Source organism: Pinus tabuliformis, chromosome 3_2 (assembly GCF_031772625.1).
Source record: "Pinus tabuliformis cultivar Carrire ecotype Pingquan chromosome 3_2, CPIR1, whole genome shotgun sequence".
Lineage (NCBI taxonomy): Eukaryota > Viridiplantae > Streptophyta > Pinopsida > Pinales > Pinaceae > Pinus > Pinus tabuliformis.
Window position 1 is genome coordinate 1,019,411,799 of NC_142302.1, and position 20,352 is coordinate 1,019,432,150.

General features: G+C 38.3%; 1 protein-coding gene across 4 annotated transcripts in view; it reads right to left on the reverse strand.

Annotated features, from left to right (window-relative positions):
• The window catches only part of LOC149184051 (histone-lysine N-methyltransferase ATX5-like), a 274,187-nt gene that overhangs the window by 223,755 nt on the left and 30,080 nt on the right, over nt 1–20,352 (reverse strand). For 3 of the 4 annotated variants that reach the window (XM_089417380.1, XM_089417381.1, XM_089417384.1), the window contains 3 exons: nt 17,204–18,338; nt 17,003–17,058; nt 16,613–16,814 (listed from right to left, as the gene is read on the reverse strand). In XM_089417380.1, the coding sequence (XP_089273506.1) occupies nt 16,613–16,814; nt 17,003–17,058; nt 17,204–18,338 (1,393 nt within the window). Of the gene's footprint in view, nt 1–16,612; nt 16,815–17,002; nt 17,059–17,203; nt 18,339–18,653; nt 18,818–20,352 lie in introns of all 4 variants that reach the window. The other variant, XM_089417382.1, reaches the window with a different exon arrangement.

Here is a 20,352-nt window from a genome sequence, read left to right on the forward strand (position 1 = left end):
AATATTATTTTAAGCATGGGTTTCATGCTCCATTTTGTTGGTCATCTAGGTAAAGCATGCATTTCATGCTCCTAGGGTTTGTCATGTCAAAAGAATAATTTTCTTGAGTCAAGAGAGTCCTTGTCAATTGTACAAGGCTCTATTGGGGAAGATGTAACAAGTAAAAGTTATTATTTTGAGTCTAGAAAGTCCTTATGTGCCTCCTAGCACAAGTTGGACCTATCAATGACAGGTCGGCCTAGACGAGGTTATTCGACCTCAAATTGGTATTATATAAGTATATATATAGGTAGCTTCGACCTCATTTAGAACCAATTCGATGATCTCAAGAAAGAAGTTCAAATTGCAGCAAGAAACATCAAGGAAGTTAGAGCGAAGGTCAAGGAAGTAAAGAGAAATCAAGAAGAAGAAAGAAAGTTTGTTTTTGGGCCTTATTCTCTCACATGTGCGAAGGAATTAGGGTTTTTGCAGCTATTAAAGGGACGAAGATTGCAAGTCGAAGTTGCAAACTTGAAGTTGGAAGTTGGTTTAAGAACAATTGATCTTTGTTGACTTGGTTAATCTTTGACCTTATTGGAAGGGATTCTTGGAGGCCTGACTTGGTGCTTGGAGAAGGACTTCTTGGTCTATGGTTTTGGGTCCTGGCTTTCTCATTTGGAGCAAATTCTATAAGAAGAGAAGAGATTATTTTTGGGTTTTGCCCTGGCTTGGAGCCTACTTCTTGTGTCCATTGTCTTTACTGTTTTTTCGCTCTTGATAATTGTTTGATGAAAAGATATAATAAAGAAACATAAGAAGATAAATAAAGTTCACAAGCAATTACTAAGGTTAAGGAGAATTGAATTAGTAGTTGCCCTACTACATTCTCCAACATGGTGTTCTTGACTAAATGCTCGTTCAATACCCTCATACATGACAAAATCAAATGGAAGCATTGCAATCCCCCAAATATTGAAATCCTAAAAACTGTTAAGTCTGTTAGATTTTGAGTGGAATCTAAAATTGTACTTTCTCCATATGAAATCAAATGAGGTTGGAACCACTCTCAAACATCCTGAAACAATTAATGGTAATGTTACAAATTTAAGTAAAAGGATGGTTTTCATCATTTTAGTTTAAGAATTTAATATTACCATTAATTACATAACATTAGTAGGGCCTGGACAAATCCATTTCCCAACACTTGGAATCCCTTCTAACATTGCTTAATCATACTTGGTCTCCAAACCTTTGAGGGCTCCTAACTTGTGACTAACTTGCATGAGAATGTAGCAAAAAATCAATTTAAGAAGTCATGGGATGTTTTTTCACCAACCACGTGTCCAAATTTCAAGACACCAATACAGCTCGTGTCTTGCAAACAGGACACAATTCAAACTCATGCCAGACACGTGTCACGCCTCTAACATGTCCAACACGAGAAATACATGATACAAGGGGGTAAGGATGTGCCATGTTACTTGGGAGATAGACTAGAGTATTCTCAATGTAGGGATATGGGGTCTAGGAATCAGTATACAAACTATTCTAGTGTTTTTTTAGTGATTCTAAATCCAAATAAAACTAGGGCAAATTAACTTACCCTACGGTTTGTGTTGATTTGGGGTAGCATCAGACGTGCTCTAGCCACGAAATTTGGTGGAGAGACTAAGGCACATGAGATCTCCAATACCCATAAAGGGTTTGGGCAGATTCTAAATAGTTTGGGAGATATTAAAATAATTAATATTTTTAATGGAGTCCCTAAGTCTAAACTTAGGGAAATTAAAATATTAATGTGAATTAATAGAAAAATGTGTTAGAATGGTCCAAAAGTCATGGATCAAGCCAGATCTAATCTTAGCTGTTGATTAGGGACTTAATCTCGGTCGTTGATCTCTCAACGATAAAAGTATAAGAGAAGGCTTGAGGGTCACTTGGAGAACACACCAAGAGATCAAGATTTCGACTTTCTGGGGCTAGGTTTGCTGAGAAAGTTGAGAGAGTGATCTAGAGTTGCCACTGAGGGGCAGTGAATACAGAAGCAGAGAGGCAGAGATATTGTCAGGAGGATCAGCGCAGCAATCGGGAAAGCTGACGCAGAGGGCAGAAGCCAGAACTGTCGGGAACAGCCGGAATTGCCGAGAACTACAGGAACTACCAAGAAAGCTGACGCAGAGGGCAGAAGCTGGCACTGTCGGAACTACGGGGAAAGCTGACGCAGAGGGCAGAAGCCGAAACTGTCGAGAATCGCTGGAACTGCCAGGAACTGCCGAAACTGTTGGTAAAGCTGACGCATAGGGCAAAAGCTGGAACTGTCGGAAAGCTGACACAAATGGCAAAAGAGGCTGACACAGTCCCTAGAGGGTGACGCTGGGGTTTTTTGTGGGGCAAATTGGAGCTGAGGATCTGCCGGAGAGTTTATCTGGGGTTTTAGCCGGAGCATCTATCTCCAAAGGTGATCCAGGTGGATATTGGGGGCCACCCGCTAATTCCACTTGGATCCCCTCTAGTGCTTCTTACAGTTTTTATCAGTTTCCTTAATTATAGCACAGTTTACTATTTTTAGCAGTTTTTCGGGTCCTAAACTTCCGGAGCCGTTTTGAGGCCCTAAACGACGTTTTTTGGGAAATCCACCGCCAGCGATTTTTTTGATAAAAATCGTCTTTTCCGTCGTAGTCCTCGGAGAGATCTTTCCAACGGGCTATCATGCACGTCAAACGGAGATAGTATGACCAATTCGCGACCCCGGGAAGTTGATGTACCAACTTACCCGAAAACGGGGCCCACAATTTGGCGTTTCATCTTCTAGGGTTAGGTTTTGGAATGTGAAGGGTTTTCCATTGTTTCTCAACAATAAATAGGCCCTCGAGCCTCATTGTAACACAGTTCAAAACAGTTCAGAGGCATGTAGCCGACACATCTCTTCTCAGAGATAAGCTACCATCGCCCTAGCTGGGTTATTTCTATTTGTAAGCATATTTCAGTATTCTCCATTAATGAAATGAAGTATTATTTCCGCGGCATCTCTGTTTTTATGGTTATCGCATATTATTATTTCTGTTGCATCTCTGTTTTTATGGTTGTCGCATCTCTGTATTTATGGTTATCTATGTAATCTATTGCGTTCCTGCTTAAATCCGGATCAAAAGGAGAGGTACTATTGCCGAGATTTTTCTTTGTTGGGTGAGCCAGATTTGGCACCCAAATTGTATTCTGAAACTGCTTAATAAATTAACCCCTTAGATAGCTGCACCAGTTTTCCCGCATTGGGTTTTTCCGGGGACATTAGTCCAAAAATAACGATGTCATTTGTGTGCTTGTTTCTATTTCCTTCAGTTGATGATCTGTAATGTGTTGAGCATGTACTTGTGTTTATTTTCAGTATTTACATGGTAAAGAACTTGTTAATTAATCAGAACAAGTAGGAAGGAATAAATCAGAAAGTACATGGAGGGTTTCTAACTGTTAGACTTAGAAACTTCAAGAGTTTGTAATTTAGGTTGTCAATTTTCCGAATAATTAAGGAAAGAAAAACCTATCTCTATTTCTCAAGTACTTGAAGGAAGGGTTTAGCTCAACAGTGAACAATGAAGCGAAAATCAAATAAACTAACTTAGCAAGAGAGCATCTATCCCATGGAACCTAAGACACATGGCACAATGACACGAGACACGAAGGGCACAAAAATACGTGTATCTGACACACGACATAGTGACCCCCCAAAACAAGACATAGAGGACACATTATATATTATATGTTAAAAAATGCAACAAAATAGTGAATTACACATAAAAAATGAAATATAGACAAAGATTTAATTTAGAAAATAAAACATTTACATGATGAAGATACAAACTCAATCATACAACTAATGTATCTAACCAAAATAGCACTAAGTACAATCTAACCTAAGTTGCACGAAGCGCCAAAATGTTTTAGAGTTTCCGAAACGGGTAAGTTTAGAAACATCACCTCCTAAAAATGGAAACGTCGTCTGAAACATCATATATGTTTATAAATATAAAAATAAATTTAAACATAAGTGAATAACACAATATGTTGCAAGAAAAAAAGGGAATAAGACCCATAGATGACAATTTAGAAGGAAAACCGAGTCTATGTTAACTCTCATAGATGATTACACTATGGTCAAGTTTCGGAGTTTTGGGTACGGGTACGTCCTGAAACGTTAGGTTCCTAGAAGTTTCATGCAACATAGAACCTAACTCAACCAAAAATACATCAACAGAAAGGCCCTAAATGGCCTATGGAGTCCAAAAAAAATCATGCTACAACAAATAACTAGTACCACATATCATCAAAATCATTGACTATATTGGGATGCTCATCATTACTATCACCCTCTAAGCATCAAAACAAGATAGAAAAAGTTTAACGCATCAAATCAAGATTTTATTTGAGTGATGGGTACACTTTTACTAGGGTCGTGACAATCACTGCCACCAACACCGATGTATATAGAGAGCCTGGTGCTCCTAATTAAATGTTAGTTTCATACCCTCATATATGAAAAAATCGAATGGAAACCTCCAATCCCCCAAATCTTGAAACCCTGAAAACTGTTAAGTTTGTTGGATTTTGAGTGGGATCTAAAATTTTGCTTTCTCCATATGAAATCGAACAAGGATGGAACCACTCTCAAACATCCAGAAACAATAAATGGTAATGTTAAAAAATTTAGTAAAAGGATGATTTTCATCCTTTTACTTTGAGTATAATATTACCATTAATTACATAGCATTAGTAGCACCTGGACAAATCTACTTTCCAACACTTGGAATCCCTTCTAACATTGCTTAATCGCCCTGAACTGCACTCCAAAACATTTGAGAGCTCCAAACCTGTGACTGAATTGCGTGAGAATGAGGCAAAATTTTGATTTTAAGAAGTCGTGAGATGCTTTTTCACCAGACACATGTCCAAATTTTGAGACACTAGTAGGGCTCGTGTCAAACACATGTCACACAAGTGTCGTGTCTGACACATGAAATATGTGACACAAGTGGGGGGGAGCGGTAATGACATGTCACTTGACATAGGAGAACACCTTCCTCTAACATCCCACCATATTTCATCAATAGATATTTAAGTAATACCCATTGTTTAGAGCAAGCCGTCAAAATTTTCTTGATTTTTGTAGTAATAGGCATTCAATGTTTTGAACAGCACATAGTCAATACTTGGAGTTCGAGTCCAAAATTTTCATATGTTGTAGACGACGTGTTCCTCTACCTACACAACAAATTTCATCAAAAATATAGATATTAAGGGGTGTGTCTAATCCCTTTATAGAGCATCTACAAGCTTATTGGTGGTTAGGGGTAGCATCTCTACTGCATAAATATGATCACCATCATGACCACTCAAAGTTCAACCTCCAAGTGCTCTAAAACTATGGCTCTATCCTCCAAATTAGTCTCCACTAGATTGTCATCCCAAATCCATATTTCAATTGGTCCCTTTTCTTCACAAAGTCTAGATTAATCAGGAATCGGCCTCAGTGAGGAATAGTTATGATTATCTCTATGTAGCACTTTGCTATCTATCTCGATATATTTTGGGTGGAAAAAATGGGAGTTGTTTCAACAGCTACAGGGTCAGGTTCATGTGGAAGAAGGTGACAATAAGGTTGACTATCATCTCCAGAAGGGGTTATTCAACAAGCTAGATAAGCTTTGTGTTCCTAAAGGTGAAAGATTGTAGCGTATCAAGGAGGCTCACACCTCCAATGATGTAGAACATTTTGGTGTTGGGAAGACAGTTGCTAACTTATAAAGGTATGTGTACTAGACCATAATACAAAATTGTGTAGCGGAGTATATTAGAGGATGGATACTTTGTTGTACCAACAAGCCCAGTAATAGAAAGAAAGGTCCATACCATCACTTACATGTACACACACGAGCTTGGAAAAGTATTTCCATGGATTTTGTGGGTGGGTTACCAACAACTTGAAAATGGCATGACTATTTATTTGTGGTAGTTGACAAGTTCAACAAGATGTGCATTCTTATGCCCTATAAAAAGACCATTAAAGGACAAGAAGCAGCAAACATATTCTTTGAACAAGTCTAACTACATTTTGGGATACCAAGGAACACCATCTCGAACAAGGATACCAGATTTCTCAATGCCTTTTGGACAACACTTTGGGATAAGATGGACAACAACTTTAAGGGATCTCGAGCATTCCATCCACAGATAGAAGTAGTCAACAAGACTTTGGTATAGTTTCAAGGCATGGTTTATAATCAGAAACATCTGAAAAGCTAGGATGAAAATCTAATCTATATTCAACATTCTTATAACAGAGGAATCCACACTTCTATTGGTTATTGTCGCCTTCACCCTTGGATGTTGTATATGCAAAATAGGGACGAGTGAGTGAAGACATCATAGCAAAAGCATTGATAGCACAAAATTTGGTTGAAAATTTTAGGCAGACCATTTGCAAGTACAGTGTTTGTTGAAAATTGGGCAGCTATGGGACGAATTTCCCCATAAAAACCCTAGATCCCAAAATAAATCCCATCTTGCCCAAGAGAAAATTTGAATTTGGATAATCAAATATTGTTAATTAATGTGAATTAATAAGGACTTCATAAGGTCGGCTACAATTCAAGGAGGGAAACTATAATTTGAATATTCAAATAAGTCAAGTCAGCTTGCCTCCAAGAGGCACGTTTTCGCATGAACCTACAACTATGTATTGGCACCTATTGCTCCTCCATTTGGTAAGAATTTCTATGATCTTCTATTGGACAAATTAGTGGGTTTGAGAATCAAACTCGTGTTGGATAAGTTCGTGATCTTTGTCGCATATTTCTCTAATCTATGGCATCTCTATGGCTTGGATCCTAGCTCGTATCTATGGCTAAGGCTTGCAAGTATAATGGTCTGTTGATCTCTAGCTTCATCAAGTAACATCATATACCTCCTCTGCAATTTCGCATAAATGTCTGCAACTTCGTATGTCAAGCAAGATCGTATGTTAACAAGATTGTATGCCTCAACAAGACCTTATATCTTAGCAAGATCATATCCTAATGCAAGATTGTAAAGGCAAGTTTGTGGGTAAATTCGTATGGCACAATGGTCTATTCATATCTTTGGGAGGCTCGCATTATTGATCTATGGTTCGTATGGTAATCATATTGGACCCGCGCTTCTTTGTGGCTCGTCCTATATACTACTATGGTTCGTTTGTGGCTTGGCCTATATACCTCTGTGGTGGCTCGTCGATATACTTCCCAGTGGCTCGACCTATATACTTTTGTGGTTCAATGGTGGCTCATGGATATACTTCTTTGTGGCTCGACCTGTATACTTTTTGCAGTTCGATGGTAGCTCGACCTATATACCTCTATGGTGGCTCATGGATATAGTTCTTTGTGGCTCGCTATTACAATGGTCGTGTAGCTCGCATTGCAGTGGCTCCTCTGCATCTCTACTTGATGTAAGACAGTGATCTACATTATAGGGACTTAGAGACATGATTGTAGTCTTAACTTGGAGATATATAACAGTAAGCAATCTTTGATATGACAGTGTTTTTGACATCATGATAGTAACCATGCTCTTAATGATAGTAGTGATGTCAGTTTGTATAATACTAGATGACACAATAACGGTGGTCTCATATCATACATATGAAAGTGATCTTATATGCTACATGTGACAGTGATCCTATATGATACACGTGACAGAGATCTTCGTGTTGGAAACACTGAGAGGGGGGTGAATCAATATTTCTTAGAAATTAGCACTTTTTAATCTTTTTAAGAGCATTAGTTAATCTTCAGTTATTATTATTGTTCTTCTTCAGATGATCATAAACAATAATCAACAATAGACAACACCATACAACAATGTAGAAAGATAAAACAGAGGACACAAAGATTTTTAGGTGGAAAACCCCCTTCAAGTCAAAAACCACCAAACGCTTCTTTAGTAATTGTCTTCTCCCTGTTAAAAGAAAATTGATTACATCAAGATTTCAACTACAACTGAGGGAGGTGTCAACCCCCTAATTCATAGGCTACAACCTGTAGGACGCTACTAGACCCTAATATCCTGTTGCAACCAGAAGGATGCCCCAATGCCCTGTAGATCAGGCCACAACCTGATGAGTGCCCCAACACTCTGTTTACCAGTTGTTGTCGAAAAGGATGCTTTGTTGCCCTGTTAGTTTATCAACCACAACTGAATGGATGCCACAATAAGCCAAAACTTACCCTAGCACCACCCTGCCGCCATGAAGTGTTCTCAGGCCACAACCTGAAGGTGTATTCAATCACCTTCCATGCACCACCCTGCCACCTTGACGAGCCAGAAGACCCTGTTTCACAATTTTCAAACTAGATCCCCTGTACTCTAAATCAATGTAGAATAGTTATAAGGAAAATGTAGAATAGATATCAAATCTTGGTAGTCATTGATCACTGTGCCCACTAACTGGTCATTGCATGATGCTACACAAGTTATCATTGTACAATTGCACATCACTGTCACTACACACTGCATATCACTGTCACTGCACAATTGTCATTACTGTTACTGCAAATCACTGCATAATTGTTGGCTACCACTAAATGTCACTTCACAAATGAATAGTCATCAATGCTCAACCACTGTATCATCAGGTTGCACACGATGTTGCAACCATTTGGCACTTCTATCAACTGATGGCATAACCCAAGGTGTCTTAGGTCATCTCGATGCCCTGCAATCAATGCTCTCAAGTTTTGTCCCCAGAGAGCTACCAGCATGCGTGTAAACACTGCTGCTTAGTTGGTCAAGCCCTGCTATCCATTCTTACTTCAATATGTTGTACAACTGGATGAAAAATGTCTTCAACGCTTGCTTCCCTGCAAGATTACAATTGTGTCACTACACACAAATCCCTAGGTCATACTATGAGACAAACCTTAGATCAATATTGTCATATGTCTATGTGCTTCAGTCTATAGGTCAAGTCAATCAATCATACCAAAGTTAAGGTGTGAACTCTATTTCAATGTCATCAACAGTACTGCAACATTGTTATATAGTATCTTGGTCAAGTATAGTCAAAGACTTGTCAACTAGATGTAAACTCACTGTCCCAAACCATATGTCAAAGTTAAGTCTTATTCAAGAAATTATGTCAAGGTTAAGATGTCAACTTAAGGTTATGTCAAGGTATTACTATCATGTCACAAATAGTGAAGGTTAAACATCATAGAATGCTCACTAAGTCATTGTTAGTCAATTTCACTTGTTGTTGTTAAAATTGGGAACTAGGGCCAAACTACATGTGGGTCATCTCATTTATGGCAGCTGATATTTTTCCTAGATTCCTCTTGTCGAGAGGTGTAGGATTGATCTAAAGATCATCCGATTCCGACAAGTATTTATGGAGATATGAATTTATTTGTATTTACTTGACAAATTGTCAAGGTCGGCCAGCAGTTAAATATGTGGCACACATGCCCAGTGAATCATATAAATACAAGTGAAGTTGATTCATTTTATCATCATCTCATCTCACTCATTTCTTCTCTCTCTCCTTAGCTCCGGGTTACACAAGGAAAAGCTCACTCGTGGGAAGAAGGAGGACGCAGTGAGGCAAGGAGGACGCAGAAGCTGCTGAAGGTCTCTTTGACCAGCGTTGACCAGGTGCTGACCTTAGAAGAGTGCCGTTGTGGTGTGGCTGCCTCTCCTAGGCAGGCCGCATTTTTTGGCACGAAAAATCGAGGCAATCTGACCTCAGGTTTGACCAGCATTGACTGCCCTAGTTTGGGGCAGCAGGTTGACTTCAGTCAACTACAGTTTGAATGTGTGCTTGGGGCTGTTTAAGGGCTGATTCTTTAGGCTGTTCAAAGACTAGTTGACCAGGAAATTGACCAAGCATATTGGAAGTCAATTTCATCTCGTTTGACTAAGTTTGACTTTGCTGATTTAGGGTTTGCTGCTGCTGATATAAAATTACAGAATTCTGATTTTGTACTATTTCTCTCTGCTGAACTATAGAAGAAAAAGTAAACTGCTCTAAGCATAGAACATACCATAATTTAACAGTTGTCCATTATAGGTTAAAGTCACAGTCAAATCAAGCAACTGTTGTCAAGGTCTTATTGTAGCTTATCTCCTCTGTGCATAAGAAATCACAGTCACATCAAAAGGATAAAAAATACAACTTGTTCACTACTACCTTGTTGTCCATGTCTCACTGCCTAGTTATGGCAAGTCAAGTCAAGGTCTATGTCACTTGCTGACCAATCACGTTACATGTCAAATGCTAACATGTCATAGCTCAAACAGTTTACAACTTGTCAAGTCAGTACTGTTGCTGCCATATATATTACAGTTGAACCAATTACTTAACATAGTTCACAACAAGAGTCCTGCCATTATTCATCTATGCCATATACAGTCAACCTTATTCAACTACCCTTGTCATATTAAGTCAAGTTGGAGTCAAGGCATCATATCACACCAGAGTTATGTCACTGGTTTTGGTTCAGAATTGTAATGAGAGATTTGTCAACAAGATGCTCAAAGTAAAATTCAAAGTCAATGATTGGTTTACTACCTTTGGTTCTTGATTTTATTCAACTTATATACAATGAGATTACAATCACTGTCTTCAGGTGAGATTCCATGTCATATATTGACAGGGGGACCAAGAAACAAAAACAAGTATGCCCTAATATACACCTTACAGTGAGCCCTAAGAAGACTTATATGTGGCTCTCAACCAGTCCTAAAAAGGACCTAGAACAAACCTGCAACAACCCTAAACGTTAGCTCCTGAAACTTGACACTACACAGACTTAAAAGCTTCGTTGCTATTTCAGACAATACAAAAATATGACTTACCTTGATACACTGAAGCTGCCCAACTATCTTAGCATTAGAAGAGTAAAATAAACAATTGCTAAGACTCACCTTTATGCAGGTACGTACACTTAGACAGTGATCTCTTCTCACAGATACATCATTAATTTGTTCATGGAACAGATCTTTAGGGATTTCAGCCTATCTCCTGAAAACTTATCAATTAATTTAATGCCAAGACTTGTGCCCTAATGAGTTTCGGTTTTGGTCTTTATCAGTTTCCTAATTCGCACAGATAGATTTATTGACTTGTGCCTTACTGAATTTTAGTTTTGGTCTGTCAATTTTGTGCCCTAGAAGAGGACCTGCAATATCATTTTGCTCAAGTGAATTCAAAGCATCAAACATAGCAAGTCAAATACTGTTGAAAAGTGTGACTAGGTTCGGTCCTCATAATGACATGTAATTGTGATTTTATGTAAAGAGATGTAAAGAAGAAAAACAAAATATTGTAATACTTGCATCATGGGTTTCATGAGCAAGAGATTTTATTTTTGAGTCAAGACTCCCATTGAGAGTCTTTAGGAAATATTTGTCATCTAGTTATAAAATAAGAGAGTCATTGTCATGTAATGAAGTTTTGTTACACATTGTAAAGAGTCAAACTTGTCTACGAAAAGTATTCCTCCAACACCTTGCCACGTGTCCTCTTCAAGTCAGCCTACAACAAATGAAGAACTTGCTAGATGATGTCGGCCTTCCTCCTTGTGATCATGTCGGCCTAAAGGACATGAGACAGTGTGTATAAATAGCCACACTCGGCCTCACTTACAAGCAAGCAATTCGGTGAAGAGAAGTGCAAAGAATAGCCTACAAGCATAAGTGCGAAGAAGGGATAGCAAAGGAAGGATTCTTCTGGGGTTCTTGTCTTGGGTCGTATACTCTCCCATATGTGAACAAAGAAGGACCGAATGCATGAAGGAATGATCGAAGTAGAACTTCTTGTTATGACCTTGTTTGGGCATAGATCTCACAATAAGGAAGTTGAGGAGAAACACTAGGGTTTCTAATCTAGGGCTAACCTAGAAGACCGAGTTTCTCTGGGTAAGCTGAGAAGAGCGGTGGAGACTGAGACTCTCTAAGGGAAGCCAAGAAGAGCAGTGTGAAAGGAACGAGACCGAAATTCTCTAAAGGAAATCGAGAAGAGCATTTCAAGAGAAGGAAGCCGAGAAAGGGAAGAGGTAGAAAATCAAGGTTAGTGACATGGGTCTTGGAGGATTCTAGTGTCAAGGATCTTGGTCATGGTCTTGGCATTCATCGATTGAACATCTCTAAGAAGAATTTTCTGATTGGGTTTTCCTCTCAAAGAGTGAGAGGTTTTGGCCCTCACTGACAAGCCTACATACTGTGTCTCTTGTCTTCTATTGTTTATTTGGTAATTGTCTTGATGAAAAGAACACATTGATAATATAACAAAGAGAAGATCATAATACAAGAAGTAAAAGCATATCACAAGCAATTATCAAGAAGAGAAATCTCCTAATCATCGATGCCCTAGATTTCTCAACATGGAATCAGAGCTAAGGTGCTGAAGTCAAGAAGGGGTATTCAAGCAAGAAGACACGCAAGTATCAAGCTTCAAAGCAAGTCAAAGAACACCAAGCAAGAGATCAAGATCTTCATCACAACAAAATCCCTAGATCGAAGGAATACTCTAGGAAAGAGTCTTGAAATCATCTTCAAGAAGGAAGCAGGAAGAAAGACCAAAACCCTAGAAGCACTTATGAGATCATCACTCATATATCACCAAAGAAGTCGAAGCTCTTCAAAACTAAGGAAGGCTAGATTGAAAGGCAATCTTCTCTTTATTGAAGCAAGAATTTCATTTGGAAGAAGATCATCCTAAAGAAGGCAGTCTTCCCTCATAAAAGTAAGAACCTTCTCAAAAGGATCATCTGAAGCATCAAGGAGAACCATAAGCTAGTTAGGATATCAAACTTCCTTGAATGGAAAAGAAGGATAGACATAGTCCTCGAAGTAAATGAAGTCATTGATCTTGTCCATGGAAAGGTCTCCAAGCCATCCAAAGAACAAGCATTATCTAAATACATGGAAAGGGATCTAAAGGCTCAAAAGATTCTTAAGGAATCTATCAAAGATCCTCTCATTCCCTATGTAGCCGAGCTGAAGACATCTAAAGAGATATATGATGAGCTGGTAGAACTTTTCTCTGAAAGTACGATAGAAAAGATCATATCACTTAGATCTAATCTATATAAATTGAAGGTATCAAAGGATGAAGGGATATCTTCATGCCTTTCAAAAGCATCTCAAATAAAAACTCAATTGCAAGATCTAGGAGAGATGGTATTTGATAAAGAAATGATCTTTGTTATTCTAAATGCATTGACTGATGAACAAGGTAACCTCATATCTACTAAGGAAGAGGAAGCTATCCCATTCATCAAATTATGGTCTCTATGCAAGGCAGAAGAAGACAGGTTAAAGAAAGTAAGTGACAAAAGATTAGATGAAAGGAATCAATTAGTAACGAAAAGAAAAGGGAAGTTTGGTAAGTTTGGCCCTCAAAAGAAGAAGAAGAACATGGCTAAAGTACAATGCTATGGATGTCAAGAATATGGGCACTATCGAAGAGATTGTCCTAAGCTTAAAAGGGACAATAACAAAAGGAATAAGGAAGAAACCCACATTACCGAAGAAGTAGAAGAGCTTGAGACAAAGAAGCCTAAAAAGGAGGAAGTGAAAGATCTCTACTATGACTGAGAGAATCTTCCTCATTAAAAGGTACTCTTCTGCTGTGTAAATCGTAGATAGGAAGCATTGAAAATAAGATAGAATGCATTGTAGTTGAAAATGACATCATAGTAGAAGCATTAGAAGTAAAGAGCTCGTGACATATGCTTTATGATGGATGTTTGGAACAAAAATCTATGGAAGTCAACTATGTAGGGTATAGCTCTTGGAAACCTCATTGAAATTTCAAGTGATAATTATCATTTGGAAAAAGGATTATCATACAAAAGATAGTATTGGCAGGATAAGGATATGCAAGATCCTCAAAGATTCTCTAATGGGATCTTCAATGTAAAGATTCATTGATCAAGAGGAAAAGTAAGTGTTTCTTCAAGAATTCCAATCTTGTGGAATTCATAGAATGATGGTATGATAACATGACAGTAAAGCGGATCAAGAGAATGAAATTCCTTCATTCAAAGGAAGTTGCAGGAAGTATGGATGGCCTAGAGGAAAGATGAGGTATGGATGCTCAAATTTTATATTGTGGAAGTCATGTCATATGGTTACAAATAACATGGATCATTACTCGTAAGAGGCATGATCAAAGAAGGAATCTCCTCCCTCAAAAAGAATGCTAGAATGCATGAATCACATACTTATTAGATGAAATCAACATAATATCATGGTCCACAAGCTCATCCTCGGCAAATAGTTCTAGCTCCAACAAGCCTTGACATTGTCTTCTATGTTCATCACCAAGACTCATCACTTTCTAGCATCTTTCTTGCACTTGGACTTTATCTCTCTTAGCTAGACATTTAGGTTGTGGTTAGACACTTCATTCATGCTTTCAGTATTGTTCTGGGAGTTGCTTTTACACTCCCACGTTTACTTTGGATGTACTCGTTTAGACCCATTGACCTACTTTTGTGGTCATTTGTTAAATATTAATAAAATTATCTTATCTTACTTAATCCACTTTTCATTTAGATGTTTGCTTAACAGTTTCCTCTCTGATGACCAGTACAGCGAGTTTAACTGCATTCATAGATCCTTTTTATTAATTTTTTGCTAAATATCACTCCTTAGTTTGCCCCCTTCCATTTGGGTTCCATGGACCACTTCCAAGGATTTGTAATACTCAAGGTCTTCTTTCATGTTCCATGCTTTTTTAAACCCTTGCTTTCGTGCCTATTTCAACCTTTGTTTCACTCTATTGACAAGCTCTATCCCCGTAGTATCAACACCCAAATAAGTAAAGAAACATTAAATGTATGGAAAAATAAATATCAATGTTCCACCAAGGTTTCGGGACGAGGGGCGAGGAAGCGAGGATACGCGGGAGCGGCCTATGCAAAAGCTCCCCACCAATTTTTAGGAAACGTGGGGGACATCAGGGTCTTAAAAACTTATAAATATAAAATATAATTTATAAATTGAGTCCACTATGACAATTGGGTTTGAATTGAAAAGCTGCAAAGCATGATCATTGATATGAATATCATTATCTAATATCATATAAATTTAAAATTCTAATTTATAATCATACATCATACATTATGATTAAAGTTTAAACCATATTGATGTTCCACTTCCTACTATGAACATTGAATACTGAACAGTGAATATTGACATAAAATTATAAAAGTCAAGTCTGATACATCATACATCAAGAGTCAAAATTTTATAGAATTATAAAAGACTAAAGTCAAGTCTGATACATCAAGAGTCAAAATTTTATAGAGTCAGAATAACATAAGAACATCAACATATCAAAAGATAAACGAGCATAATTTTGCTCAAGCCTCAAGGTAATGCCCCGCTAGTCTCTGCATCCAGTTGCTGCATGAATAAATCAGGATCAACCATATCACCATCTGAATCTGAATCACTAGCATTCTCAAACATGCTAAGTGGCACACCAACCAACCCCATCTGTCTCTCATCAAGTCTCTCCTCCATATCTACCTGTGCATCATCCTCTGGATCAACATCCCATCGTGTTGTTGGTCCCTTCAAATACTCAAGTGTCTTCCTATGCTCAAGACGTAGGGCATTGTGCACAGCAACTAACTTCTCTGCTCTTTTAGAGGTAACCTTGTTCCTCTTGATAGAGTGGATGAAGCTATATGTGGACCAATTCCTCTCTACTGCAGAGGAACTAGGAACGTCTTGCGAATGGAATGAGGGGCCAGGGCGAATAATGAATTAAATTTATAAAAAAACGAATTGAAACCCTAAAGTATTAAAACTAATGTTAAATTTTAATTATAAACAAAAGTTTATTTTAAAAAATCGGGCCCCTTGACCCCCCACGTCCCCCCTCAACCCCCCACGTCCCCCCTCGACCCCACTCGACCCCCCATGACCCCTCACGACCCCCTTTTCGGAAACGACCCCTCAGTACAAGGAAACGACCCCCTGGCACGTCCCCTGTGTACCCTGTTTTTTGGGAGCGTGGGGAAACGACCCCTTCTCGTCCCCGGAGCGCGGGGGAGCTAGGAAACTAGACCCCTGGGGGGGGCGAGTCCCCGTGGAACACTGATAAATATTCATAGAGCCTTGCTACAGAAGTAGAATAAGTCAATGTATTGTTAAAAGGAGATACATTTTTAGTAAACAGTGCTTCCTGTAACTTCAAACTTAATTCACCAAATGTTTTCATACATCAAAACTCTAGTGATTTATGTATAGCCCTACAAGCTACAGGTGTGCTTGCATAAAGACGGTAATGACAATCAGTTACTTATAATATGCATAGCATCATAAATTAAAAAGATAAAATATTTGCAGTTACGGAAAATGAGTAATTATGCAGCAATTTTAAATTATACATTAGATTAAAACAAAAATTCTTCAAATAGAAAGCCTATTCTTAAAATAGAATACGGAGGAAAAAGACCATCTTATTGATACTAAACCGTAATTACTGATTACTTTTAAAAATTGATAGTAAGTCTGATATTTACAAGAGCAACTCTACTTCAGAAAAAAATCATAAGACCGTGTTTTTTTGTCATCATTTTAGTACAACCTGCTCATCTTTCCTTGCATAAGCAACTTGAGCAGCATCTCCACATCCAATCAAACAGCCCTGTATTTCTGCCTGTTTCAAGGTACCATTTCGAGGGCACTCTTCAAGATCCATAAAGCCATATTCTGCTAGAATTGCCTCTTCGATTGCCAATTTAAAGTCACTAGGCTTACTCTTATTTAGCTCCGTTTGACCCTGAAATCTAAAGGATGCACAAATTTCTGTAAGAGACACGAAGAAAAACACATCCTCCTCAATGCATGGCTGTGTAAAACATATTGTTATTGCATTCAATTGTTCAATATATCATGCTACTTTAGAAAGCAGGAATATTAAAATTAGAAACAGATGAACCAAATCTTTTGCCACCATCAGTAGTTCATATCATACTTTTCCATATACTCCATAAATGGAAAAATCATCCCTTGCCTCACCCACGCATAATCCTGTTGCCATCATGAAAGTAAAATCTTGAAATAAAATCAACCCATGAGAAATGACCAAACTCATGATTTCATAAAAAATCAAGTCAAACAACCAAAAATCTTAAAGGAAAAGTTCCAAACAACTGGGAATCAGAGACTGGCATACCCTCTCTTTCCTTTTTCCCGAAGAATGGCCAAAAAACATAACGCATAACCGCCCTGGAACACAAACACTCAAAACTGCATCTGGAGCCTCTTGGATTGGATCAATAACTTTAGCAGGCCAGGCAGGATCACCACGCCTTCCAGACTTAGCCCAGACAATATCACCCAAATCAAACTCTTCTAGAGGATGCAAACCCTTCACTGGAACCCCTGATGTTGTTCTTTCTTTAGGCATAAGGCTTGGCATACTGTCTATATCAGCAGATTCAAAAGATCTCGGCAAAGACTTTGGAATGGTTATTCTATTTCTATGTTCAGAAACCATATTCGATTTAGTGGTACGATTGCCATCCTTTAAAGCTGGAGGTCGTATTCGATTTTTAAGGCCATTTACACTCCTTCCAAAAACCAAGTTAACACCCAGTCCCTTTATCTTTATTGTAGGTTGCTTGGTTACATTCAAAATTGTGTCCGGTGAAGGAGAGCTTGTTGAACAAGCCCGACCTTCATCAATGCTTTTCAAACCTTTTGAATTACATTTCTTCCATGGTTCAAGAATAGAATCTTTGAAGCGGGAAGGAAGCATCTGGGTTCTCCCGCGAGTGGTCCTTACAACTGGGGCCCGTGTATCCAGCTCTTCTAATTGATTTGCCGGACTATCACCCTCTGTTGCCCCATTTTCTGTTTCCCTCCCAGGTTCTGTCATTAATGAACAAGAGGAAATCTCTGTGGCCCATGAGACCACTGAGATACCCTCACTGTCTGTTTGTCTCTCTTCACTCAAATTTACATGCACAATTGGTAATGTTTGTCTATCTCCATTAGATTTTGCGTGCATAATTGGTGATGTCCCACAAATAATGTGAGTCCTGTTAGGTAGATAGGCACATCCTCTATGACAGTCACTTGTACATTCATTCTGTCTCAACAGAGTGCCATGGTTAAACTCTGTTTGATAAATTGCATCTATAGCATGTGATTGCAAATCTGGAGTTGAAAAGCTCTCTTTTCTTCTTTTCAATGGTACCGCGGAATAATCTCCATCATTTGTCTCTTCTTTGCTGCGTTTGAACACCTTCATCCCATCTTCTAATGCTACTTCCTCGAGCCTCTCTTGCATGTTAGAGCTTGTTTTCCTGTAATAAATCAAGATATCTATATTAATAAAGCACAGAGACTGCACCAAATTACAGCCACATGGTACATACTACAGCCTTTGAAAATAAACCCAGCAGGCTAGAAGGTAATCGTGGTAAGCTCTCCAAAGTGATGAATTATTTTAAGCAGCAAAGTTATAAAAGATTAATTCCCAGTAATACACACAAGCAAGAATATCAGTCTTGGTTTAACACAGTGGCCAAAGGAATAGCTTCATTGTAAGTATGAACTAAAGAGCCAGAATATTATCTTGTTTGTTATCTGCTTTGAATTGGCCCAACATCTGGTCTTACCTGAGTCCTGGTTATGCCACAACTGATCATATCACCAACCCTTCAATCATCTTCAATGTGCAAAATGATATCAAGGTTGAAACAACTGGATTCCACATAAGAGAAACTTGGAAAGCCAAATGTTGTGTAGGTAGGTGAAAAGAACCAGGGCATCATGGGGCATTCTGAGCATAACAGAAACCAAGGGCAGACTTCAATTTGCAGTGAGAACAACATAAAGAATACCAATACTTTTGTTTTTTACAATAGAATACATTTCAAGTTTTTAACAATTGGTCTAAGGAAGATTTAAATTTGCTCCCTGTTCACGAGTTAGGCATCATTTTCCAAAGCAGGAAATAACAGGAAAAATGTTTTAAGATTCATGCATGAAGATCTGTTAACCTGAATAGTTGCCACAGAATAGTGACATACTAAGTTAAATCACAAGTTAACATTTTATCTCAAGAAGATTTTGAGGAAGTTCCCAGGAAAATTCCCGAGTAACTTTGTTAGTTTATGTAGCTCGGACAGGTGTTCTAGTCTTAGGTGGTGTTCATGAGGCTAAGGATCACAGTGGATTAATTTTTTCCAATACCCAGAAAAAGTTTCTATGGAAAATTACCTTAATTAAAATTAATTAGCCAATTTATTAATTTTCCTAAGTCTAACTTAGGGAAATGGCTTAACTAATCAGGGATTAGTTGAGGTAAATCGATTTTCCTCTCATGACTTCTAAAAAAGTCATGTGATGGGGTCAAGAAGATCCTAGCCATTGATTGATATTAGATTGTGGCCATTGGTTGCTCAACGAGAGATTATAAAAGAAAGTTGATGGGCAATCAGAAACACAGATTTGCAGTGATAGCATGGCGGACACCATCGGAGGGGTTTCAGCAGGAAAATTGAGAGAATTTTTGGAGAAATTCTTCACGAAGATTCCAGTTATTCCGAGAGACGGAAGGAGGCTGAATTAATTCTGTAGAGAGGCCGCATTAGCCAGTGCAAATAGCCAATGTGAGTTGTTGGGCAGCAGTTTGATATCTAGTTACCGGCGACAGTTGTGGGAGGAAGTGTGAGTTGTTGGAGGCAGAGATTATTGTCGAAATGAATTTCCTGAGGCAGTGCAAGTTCTAGGAGAGACTGTGCGCATTTCCAGTTTTGCTAGTGCATGTTGCTGGAGGAGGTGCGAGTTGCACAGTAAAGGGGCCAAGTTTGCTAGCAAGGGTTCGATTTGGCTAGAATAAGTGGAGAAGAGACATTGTCGGAGCTTTGCCATGAGAGGCAAACAGTCTATGTAATTCTCAATTGTTGAATAATATAACCCTCATTTGTTGCACTGATTTTCCCCACACTAGGGTTTTTCCAGGGACATTTGTCGAAAAATATTGGTGTTCATTATTTGTGTGTGTGCATTATTTTCTCAGTTCTTGTGGTTTATTTATTTTCTATGAATTTGCAGTAGTGTTTTATTCAGTATTTGCTGCAAATAAAATTGCAAAAGACAAATAATTAAACAGATAGGAGAATAATAACTAGTAACTGCAACAGTATTAAAATTCCACATATTTTTGTAGGTAAAAGAATTATATTATCAACATATATTGAGTAGTACATTACTACATTGTCATCAAGAAAACATGATTTCAAAGTGACTTAGGCTTGATTTCTAAATCAGTGAGCTCTCCCACATAAACCACATAACCTTTTCTCTGTGACG